The sequence below is a fragment of the Gekko japonicus genome, unplaced genomic scaffold (assembly GCF_001447785.1).
Source record: "Gekko japonicus isolate JY-2015 unplaced genomic scaffold, Gekko_japonicus_V1.1 scaffold231, whole genome shotgun sequence".
Taxonomy (NCBI): Eukaryota; Metazoa; Chordata; class Lepidosauria; order Squamata; family Gekkonidae; genus Gekko; species Gekko japonicus.
In genome coordinates this window covers 1,248,518-1,258,755 of record NW_015165837.1, presented here as the reverse complement: position 1 = coordinate 1,258,755, position 10,238 = coordinate 1,248,518, and the positions used below count along the sequence as shown (strand labels likewise).

The window sequence follows — 10,238 nt, the reverse complement described above, 5'->3', positions numbered from 1 at the left end:
TTTTTTTTCCAAGTCTCCACGGGATGCACACAAGCACCCAATGGCGCATGCGCACACTTCGTTTAAAAACAAACACAGCCCCTCCTCTTTTCCGTACCCCCCCACTCCTGGCTCGGCCTGCTCGAGAGGAACTCTCTGCACTGGGCAGCAGAGGGGAAGGTGCAGGGGGGGCGTGGCGGGAGGGCGGCCCAGCTGAAGCTCCTCCTGGAGGGAACCAGACGGAGGACACAGTTTGCATTCCTCTGCAGCCCTGGGTTAAACCCGTGTGATCAGCACCTCCCCCCTAACCATGGGACCTCAACAGGACATCTGATTGCGCAGCCGCGCGTTATTTTGCTCTGGGGCAAACAGCCACGCTTCCCCCCCGCATTTTCCGGCCCGTGTGACAGGAGCCATTACAGGGTTGCTTGAAGGAATAATACAATCATGTAAATAAAGAACTGTGAACCCTTCAAATCACCACGTAGATCATAGCTACTGTTATTCACTGTGTATACATGTGGTATGCATCCAATAGAAAGCCAAATCCAATCGTAGTGTGCCTACATGCCTAAATGCAGTCATTAATTACTCATGACTGCATGCATGTTACACAGAAGTACTACCCATGTCAAATCTCATAACATATGAAGCAGCAGTCATCTGTGTCTTACTAAATGCCCCCCTCCAGGAACAGATGTTTCTTTTTACAAGATTTTTTCCTAGGATTGCAAACGTTTTTTTACAAACGTAGAGAGTTTACAAACGTAGAGAGATCTTTGCTCTATGCCCCCCCATAGCTGACACCAACTAGTCTTCATTTAGCGGTACTTGGCTACATCAATATCTTTTCAGCTAATAAACATTTGTACTGAAAACCTGGACTCATGATTCAGAGCAACAGTGTGGCAGAGAAGGGACGAGAAGAAGGCCATGCAGAGGAATACAGAGGACAGATAAAAATGGGCATGGAATAACGTGTTTGAAAAGGACTGCAACTCAGGCAGAAGAAAGGAAATCTGGGCCTAATTTCTATCCTAACAATTTCTATTGTTTGTAAAAACTACCTGCCTTGAACAAGTAACAAATAAGAACTGCTGGCAGTGATCAAGCAAGGGAAATATACAAAAAAAGTGGTCCCCCCTCTCTCTCAAGAATACAAATCCCTACTACAGACAACTACTGCAAATATGTACCATCAAGATAAAGCAAAAAAAAATATTACATTTTGTAAATGTGCTTGAGCAGCTACTATAGACTATGAGCAAACGGTGGAAATAACAGACCACAAGCTTTTATTCTCAGGCAAAAAATTCAGTACCAGCGGAAATACAAATCCTGTACAGAAGTGTTTTAAAAACTCATTCCAGACAAACCCTGAATAGTTTACCGGGCAGTAAATCCCACTGTTTTCAATGCTGTTCACTTCCATGTAAATAAATCAGGATCACAATACCAAAGAGCCAAACTAACTGAGGACTCAGCAGAAAAGGCAAGTTAGGTTTTAAATAAATAACTTTGCATTTGTTTTTTCATGCCTCACGTAAGTGGAAAAGTGTAACAATTTTCTGTGTATGGGGGGGGGGAACCTGCATCTTAGGATATTCTATTCACGGAAAGGAGTTCTAGCAAATCAGTTACCAACTGAGCACAACATTATCTGCAGTGGGGGCTCTTACATTTTACTGCGCATACAGCTAGAACCAACTAATTGTTTACACGTGTAGCGTAAGGTCTGATGTAGGGCCACATAAATGACTTACATTCATGATTAGAAAAATCACAAGATCTGTCTTTCTACTTAGGGCATTAGCCAATATCATTTTCAGATCCACTCCTTACACTAGTTTATATGCTTAAACACCCCAGAAGAAATCTTTCAAAACGTAACGTTATTGCCAATCGCATGTTTATTCGGAAACACATGCCACTGAGTTCAGTTAGGCAGGCCTTGTGTGCGTGTTAAACGTCGTCACGTCGCTTACTACTTATGGCGGCTATACGGATTAATGATCTCCAAAACGTCCTATGCGTAAGAACCTTGCTCAGGTCTTGCAAACTGAAGGCCGGGGTTCCTTTACCGGGTCAATCCCTCTCATGCTGGGTCTCCCTCTTGCCCTTGCATGCAAGACTAAGATCACAGTGGGCAAGCCTCACGTCGAAGTGAATCAACACAGTAAAGGCCGCAACCAGCCCCGCTTAAAAACCTGAACTAAGATAAATTAGGCCTCTCCAGAATTCAGAAAGGAATACTAGGTCACAAGTAGGCTAATCAAGGAGCGTATAAGAAACGACCCCGCCCCTCCGCCAGCAAGGCATGTCACTGCGTCACAACCAAAATAGAAAATGCGCATGCGCATACCCCCAACCCTTAACTCAACAAATAACGGCTTCCGTCTTCAAGCTCCTAAAGTGAGGCACCTCATATAGTTCATGAGGGCTATGCCAATTTCTGATTTTCACCACAGTAGCATTCAATTTAATTCTCCTTATTCCCATATACCTACCTTCAGCTGCCGCTTTCTCCCCCTCAAAACCTTCACTTCCGGGTTCACAATAGACGTATCCTAAGGACTAAACGAAAGTAACCTTGGAGACACAAGAAATAGCGCGCGCGCATGCGCAAGAGCTCCTGCGCGTCGCAGTCTTCGCTACTCGGAAATGACGTTACCGGCACAGCTGCCGCATATCGAAAATTCTTGCAGATGATTGGTGATGCTTCGGCAGGAAGCGTTAGGGTTCCACGCGTCTCTGTTGTGGTGGTAACTCGCCAGAGGTCTTCGGGAAAGCGGAAGTAGAGGTTTCCCGCCAATACTGGTCTGAGTAAAGCGCCGGTACTTTGTCATGGCAGACGTGTTTGAAGGGCCTCGGCCTCGCATAGCCACAAGTCACCTGGCGCAGTACATTGGGAAAGCCGTCTGTTTCGTGGGGCGTGTGGAAAAGGTAAGGGTTTCATCTTGACAGTTTATTCTCTTCTTGGCTGTAAGCGCTGCTGAGGAAGGTCTCGGCTGGGCCCACGAAGTGAGCAGTGACTCACGAAAGCTTCTACCCTGCCTCAAATCTTGTTAGTGTTTAAGGTACTGCTGGACTCTTTCTCTTTTCTACTGCTACAGACTAACACGGCTACTCATCTTGATCTATCTACCTGTCCCTATTATACAAGGACGACTGTTGTTTTTGGATCCTTGCTTCTGGCGTACTAATAATGCCCCTGTTTTTGCCTTGAGAAAACCCGCTAAACGTGTGGGCTGGTGACGTTTTCGCTGTTCGGGGTTTTAGTTCTTTCTTCGGAGTTTCTAGGAATTCTAGGAAGTCCCACTCTTATTAACGGAACTTATTCTCAGGTAAGTGTGGAGGACTGTGTTGACAGAACACGGAGAGATGAAACGTTTTGGAGAATCTGAAAGCTTGCACACTGTTTTGTGTCATTTTTGTTAGTCCTAGTGAAAGGCATTATGTTAGGTTTGCTTTTGACCTGCATCCTGTTTATATGCATGGACTTAAAACTGTGCTCAGTTTGCCACTTCCATGTGCTGCTTGGCTCTCTTTTGAATTGCTTATAAGGCAGTTCTGAAAGAAAAACATTTTAAATCTAAAGATCTTTAGGAATCATGTGGAGTAGATTGCTGCAGAGTAAATGCTCTATTATGTGAAATTTCTGTTATGCTAAATTTTTATCATGCCCTTTCTCTGATGAGCTCAAATGAGTGTGTGTAGTTTTCCTCTCTTACATTTTACCCTTACAATATGTCTGGTTATGGATAGAAGCATTTAAAGAGTGATCTGGTATCTGTTGCTCATAGTGCTGGTCAAATATGGCTACTTCCACAACTGTATGGTTACTTGATGTTACTTTATGAAACAAACTGGATGTTATTTTGTAAGACAATGGCAGGCATTCATAGATCTAATAAAGTTACTGTTCTTGATGTTTGCTATTTTTCTGTATGAGTAAAAGTCTTTTGAAAGTGATATGCTTTTACGTCTTTGTAGATACACCCATCTGGGAAATATTTCTTTCTGTCAGATGGAGATGGAAAAAATGCAACAATTGAGCTGAATGAACCTGTAAGTAAGAGCATCTTTTGTAAGGCTTTTTTATATTTAATTTGGATCTGCTTTTTTGGTGGCATTAATTCTAGAGATGGATGACCCACGTGCATCAACAGAACAGTTTATGAGAGAAGGTTTTGAAGTCTAAACTTGCATCCAGACAAAGTGCTGTCATCATACTGAAGCACAATAGCCAGCATTAGCACCACCACAGGCACAGTAGTAATTGTCCCAGAAAATCAAATACACTCACCTGCAGCAGAGAATGCATCCTAGGATATGTACTTTCTGCATCTCATTGGGTTGATTCAGTAGTAATTTTCTACTAATGTAAGAAACTCCAGTCAACAAAATCATTTTCCTACCTCGTGCTGCAGCCTGCTGAGAGCCATAAAATGCTATTCCTAGTGACAGTAGGTCCTCAGGAACAATATGAGGGGTGTTTTGGTGGAATTCAGAGTATAAGAAGAGCCCTGCTGGATCAGACCAATGGTCCGTGTAGTCCAGCATACTGTCTCGCCCACAGTGGCCAACACGTTCCAGTGGCCAAACAGTTTGGTTTCCATTACCAGACAATGACCTCTGCCAGCTTTTCTGCAAGCAGAAGAGGGGCAAAGGAGATTCCAATTCCTCTCCTTGCTCTAACCCCATCTTGTGTGTGTTGTTGTATGATCCCCATTACAGCCTTTCCAGGAGTTGAAAAGGCTAGTTGAATCAGTAGAAAAGGTATAGGATCCCACCCCTTAGCTATACATTTTTATTTCAGTACTTTTTATCAGTGTATAAGTTTTATCCGTATTTGTGCTGATTTATAGAACAGCATAAGCAAAACAAATTAGATGCCCAATAGATAAATCTCTGGCCCATGAAGTTCACTTTTGGAATTCAGAGGAGAATAATGGGTGGAAAGAGGTGAGAGTAGGGTTTGGTTTTCAGGTAGGGTTTGACGGAAGAGAATGAAAGCACTGTGTAGATGATCTGTGAGAGTATTCCAGGTATAGGGCAACAAAGGAGAATGGATTGGAACCTTTGCTATGATACTTCACAAATGCGGGTTGTCCTGTTATTTATATAGCCTGCATTTTTTTTTTTGCCTTTTGGAAAATGCAAAAGATGAAATCTATTTTAATTAGTTTGAAAAATATTTTAAGTTAATTGGGTATTAATGATTATAAAGCAAGGGTCTTGCACTTCTTCCTTTGTACATGCAAGCAATTTTGGGAGTTTGTAAAATGCATTTATATATTACCTGCCTGCTGTGTTTGAGCAAAAGTAGACTACAAACTTAACAAAAACTGTAAAGATGGGAAAAATTGAAGATGACTGTCTGCTTAATTGTCTGCAAGCTTCGTTATATTCAGAGACATTAATTGGTGTATATGGTTTGGTAGCTAGATGAAGAGATTTCAGGAGTCATTGAAGTAGTGGGAAGAGTTACAAATCAAGCAAACATCATGTGTGCATCATATACCCACTTCAAAGACGATAAAAGCATGTTTGGTAAGTAAATTAAATACTTCTGAATTGTAACTGTACCCTATTAATAGTTTCCAATCCTGTAGAAAATTGATTCCACACACTGATCTTGAAGGCTTTTACATTAATGGCCAACTTTTACCTAATATTTTCCTCCCTGGAAGTGTTCCTTGGGATGAATCCCATAAAAGCAGCTGCATGAAAGACATTATGTCAAAACTGAAAATCCATGTGGATTTTCCTTTCCAGGATAATTTTTTTTGCATGCTTCTGTGCTTTGCCACTCCAATTGCAGAAGTCATTTACTGGTGAGTTCATAGCTGTTTTCAGGGAGCAAGCCTGCTTCATAGTTTATCATCCCAAAATAATTCATCCCTGCACTTGTTTGTCCAAATTGGGGCATGGATCACACCTGAAAGTTCTCTGGGTAGACTGGGGTGACAATGGTGGTGTTCCCCCCTTCTACGAAAGACCGATGATGCCTCCCATTTCTGGGGGGTCCCCTGTTCTCCAGCAGAAGGCGAAAGGTGGGAAGATCTTCTCTGCCTGTGAAAATTTTACATGGGACCCAAGCCCAAATGATTCTGCTAATGTACAAAGTTGTCATACAGCTCTACTGTTTCATCTGATTTTTATCCGGTAAAGGGAGAATCCTTGTGAATACAGTTTGTAAATGCAGTAAATTCTTAGTCATTTGAAGGCTTGGCAGTTATTTCCTGCTAGTTCAAACAGAACCATGGTAAGTATTAAAAGCAACCCAATGGGGAGGAATTTCTTTAAGAATGAGATGCAAAGTATAACTGTTACTTATCAATATTTTTAGTATATTTTTCTTGTCTTGTGCTAGTAAATTCACTTTTCTTTTCCCTGTTTTTTTTCCTTTCAGATCTTCCACTATATAACGAGGCTCTGAAAATTATTCATGAATTTTCTGAGTACTACCCTTTGGGGGCTGAGGCATGAATGATGCTTTTTCTTACAACTTTAGAATGGACAGTTCTGTGATATTTACTATGCACTAATCTGTGGGAAATACACTTGCCTAAAATGTTTTGGAGGCAGTCTGGTATGCCAGTGGTGTACAGTACAGAAACTGTTGGATTTGGATCCTTACCAGTGAATTTAAATAGAAGCTTAATCTTGGAGAAAACCTGTTTCTAGTGAAAAGCTATATTTCTCAATAAATGAGCTTTTGAATATTTTGTTAATAGACTAACATTCAGGTATAGTGGGCTTGGGATACATATATACAAAAATACCTATTTTGTCTGACTTTTGTGATTTTTAGGTGATCTTGTATGTATCAAAGATAACTAGGAAAAAGTATTATTTCATCTAACAGCAGATATAAAGATTCTGCTGCTGTCATGACAACAGTGAAAGCCCCCACCCCTACAAGTTTAGGAATTGTGTTTATTTTGGGCATGGGTGGAGAGGAGAGGGTGAGACAATTCCCTTGCTATTCAGAAAATATGTTAGCTTGTACATTTTAAAAACTCCTCAAATTATCTGAGCCTGTTCAGTTTCTCCATAATGTTGATCCAGTTTAATGGGGGAGGTGGGAATTGCCTGGAGGGAGGGAGGTTCTCTTCTGCTCCCTGTGAGTCCTCAGGGGCACCAGCTTATTTGCTGTACATTGAGTTTCATGATTGAGTACCTAGCAAGTACTGTAGCCATTCACAGGTAACGTGAGGGGTTCTGTATACTAACTACCCAGGCAAGCAGAAAAATTAGTGTTACTTGGAAAAGACCGCCTGTTACTCCACAGTCTGGCTATGCTAGTTACACTCTGGTTGGCACTGCATTTTTTAAAAAAGAATCATTTAAATTTTATTAGTTTTTCAAATAATATAATATCTAACAATTATGCAGTTGCTTATGCTCAAAACAAGTATCGAGTGTGGTTGGGGTGGTGACACGTGGGGAGGAAAATTTAACTTGGAGCAGCTCCCTGCTCATCTGGCCGCAGATCTGCAGTTTGTGCTATAGAGTTATTGTGTAATAGTGTTAAGACTGCTGAAGTACAGGATTACATAGGCAGGAAACTACGCGCTCCTTAGTCTTTCACTTTGGGGAGTTCCAGCTGTTGCTGCCTCCTGTGATTTCTCTGTGGGTCTTCAGTTTACCATGTACTCTAAATGGTTTATCACAATCTCAATGATGGGTATATTTGGTTCTCGCTGTGACTATGTGGGGATATATGAAATTGCCAAGTATCTCCAAGGCTGGAAACAAAACAAACTTTTTTTCAAATAGATTGCAGTATTATTTCTACCTGTAAAATCTTAGTAACGTTAGCAGTGTTCCTATGGGTAGGTAGGAGAGATCATGGCTTTTTATTTATTCAGAGATTCAAGAAAGTGAACAGCATACTCTCTAAGACACAAGTGTTTCATAAGCCCTTCCCCAGGTGAGCTAGAAAACAGCAAGCTGCTCTACTACTTACATTTTTAAAATCTCACCTAAGACATTGCCTATTGTTCATAATAGAACAGCAACAAGAGATGGGTGAAGTAAGAGTTGTCACAACTCTCTTAGCAAGCTAGAATGAATCAGAAGGAGCTGGATGATGTTGTTGGAATTACTGAAGATATCTTTTATCATCTGATTTGCCACGTGTGCAGGCTTGCTTGCTGTAACCACCATTGTCTGTTTTCCTTTTGGGAGGTATTCATGAAAGGGGAGGGAGGATTATTATTAGATGTGACCAGGGTGTTCTGGTCAGTTGAAGCAACTACTATTTGCTAGAACTTAGTTAACAGATTAAGAGGAATGGACAGGATCTTGTAATTGTTTGTATTCAGGTGTACCAGAGCTGAAAACTGCAGAGACTGAAAGGAGACAAATGAAAATTCCAGATCAATTTGTTGTACAAAACCTTTTTGAAAAAAAATATTGAAATTCTTGGCTGGTAGACAGGAAGTGTAAAAATGTGCAGGAACATGGGTTTGATGCCAGCAATTTCTACTTCTCAGTATTAGGTTCCTCATATGCATTTGGGCCAATTTAGGATTTCTGAATGATGCTTTTTGAGGAGAGAGGACAAATAAAGTCTTGGGAAATTATTCTTAAAGCAAGATTTTGCTAATGTTGCTTCTGGGGTTTAGAGCAGCAGTGGACTTAACGGCTTGGATCCTAGCCCTAAATGTCTGTGCCAGCAGAAGAGGCTCTGTGGGAATGTGAGGAGCTAGGTTTTGCCTGCTTCCCCCTCCTTCCGCAGCTGTTTGCCCATGGGTATCCCTCCAGTTCCTGGCATTGCCTTTTTAGCACTTGCTGCGGCTGCCGAGTGGGAGGGAGGGGGATTGATCTGCAGGTACTGTGGAGGATTCAAGCCATACCCTGATGGTGGATTGTGCTGAAGATTCTAGTTTTCCTGCATTCAGTGTCATATAAACTTTTCTTTTAGCAAAGGGAATGTATGGCATTGGTCACGTCACTATTGTTCAGTCTAGCCCTAGTTTCTAGAAACATCAACTGCTAATTGAGCATTCATGATGCATCTGCTATTAATTTCAGACCAGACAGGTTGCTTTATTAAAGCCTCCTGCTTAACTCTAGCCTTCAATAGCCATGGGTGTGTGTGTGTTAAAAACAAACAAGTCTCCTGCTGGTCAGGAGGGATAGGAGTAACTGGCCTGGTGCTACAATAGAAAGAAGAAAACAGCTGCATTTGGTGTTCCTTCTACAGCATAATTTCCCTATATGCTATAGGGGCTATCTGGACTAGTACAAAACCAAACATCTACAAAACAGGCCCTGGATTATGACCATACAGTGACATTCGTGGCTTCTGAAGACTTGCCAGCAACAATGCATGAGACAGAGAGAGCGCAATTATGCACAGTAATTAGGGGAAGGTTCTGGGAGCAAGGAGATAATGGGGATTGAGAGGCAGGAGGAACAGCAGGCTCTAGAGTGGGCAGGAGGGAAAAGTAGGGTTAGAAGTCAGGATAATTGTGAACCAAACACCATCAATAGTGAGCTGGAGGGGTGTGTGGCAGGTAGGAGAAGTAGAGGACATTCTTGCTTGGATGGGGTGGGAAAAGTATGCACAGGTATATTACAATTGTCGTTGGCTTATTGACATGTATGATTGGGCATAAGAGTTACATCTTTCCCCCAGAAAATGTGTGTAGGCTTGTTGCTTCATACAGATTGTACAATATTTGTCCAGCTGCAGCAAATAAAGCAGGCAAGTGGTAATGGTAACAGCCAAGAAATGCTAGTCTGGCATATATATATATATATTTGTGGGAAATCCATGTATTGAAACATTTTTCATTGTAAAAATTTCCAAATAGGCAAGAAACATGGGGAAAATACTCTGCTTGTTGAAGGAATTACTATTGTCTCTACATGTTTCTGGATGTGGACTGACCATTGAAAAGGGAATAACTCCCAAATCTGGCTATAAAATTCAGCATGTGTTACATCTGGCATGAATCTGCATGGCACATACACTATATTCATGGTGCATAAATCTATATTCATTTTTGAAACCTTGCTACAGAATTCTAGATAGCAGGCTGACCTTGTTCATTACTGAAGAGTACTCAGATCTGCTAAGAAGCTCATAGCATGCCCTAAATTGCTCTGCATCATGAACTGAATTTCTGCTGAGTGAAGAGGTATTCCATTGTACTGGAAGGAGGTTCTAATGTACAACAGCTTAAGGTAGAATAAAGTATCTTTAGCCTTTAGGATCCTACTAACCTCCCGTGTGTGTTTTT

General features: G+C 41.5%; 2 protein-coding genes across 2 annotated transcripts in view; one reads left to right on the top strand and one right to left on the bottom strand.

Moving 5' to 3' along the window:
- The window catches only part of UMAD1 (UBAP1-MVB12-associated (UMA) domain containing 1), a 58,524-nt gene extending 55,918 nt beyond the window's left edge, over positions 1-2,606 (bottom strand). The window contains exon 1 of the mRNA XM_015410952.1: positions 2,487-2,606. The gene's annotated coding sequence lies outside the window, so the exon portion shown is untranslated. The remainder of the gene's footprint in view (positions 1-2,486) is intronic.
- Positions 2,607-2,685: 79 nt separating this feature from the next.
- On the top strand, positions 2,686-7,554 carry RPA3 (replication protein A3). The gene is made up of 4 exons (XM_015410949.1): positions 2,686-2,922; positions 3,973-4,047; positions 5,424-5,532; positions 6,395-7,554. Exons 1-4 carry the CDS (start codon positions 2,824-2,826, stop codon positions 6,469-6,471), a joined length of 360 nt encoding a protein of 119 aa, XP_015266435.1. The 5' UTR covers positions 2,686-2,823; the 3' UTR covers positions 6,472-7,554.
- The last annotated feature ends 2,684 nt before the right edge of the window (positions 7,555-10,238 follow it).

Bases quoted from the DNA above. Each gene is read 5' to 3' on its own strand.
- RPA3 (XM_015410949.1), top strand. From the start codon at position 2,824: ATGGCAGACGTGTTTGAAGGGCCTCGGCCTCGCATAGCCACAAGTCAC. The intron at 2,923-3,972 runs GTAAGGGTTTCA...ACGTCTTTGTAG, and splicing joins TCGTGGGGCGTGTGGAAAAG to ATACACCCATCTGGGAAATA. The intron at 5,533-6,394 runs GTAAGTAAATTA...TTTTCCTTTCAG, and splicing joins AGACGATAAAAGCATGTTTG to ATCTTCCACTATATAACGAG.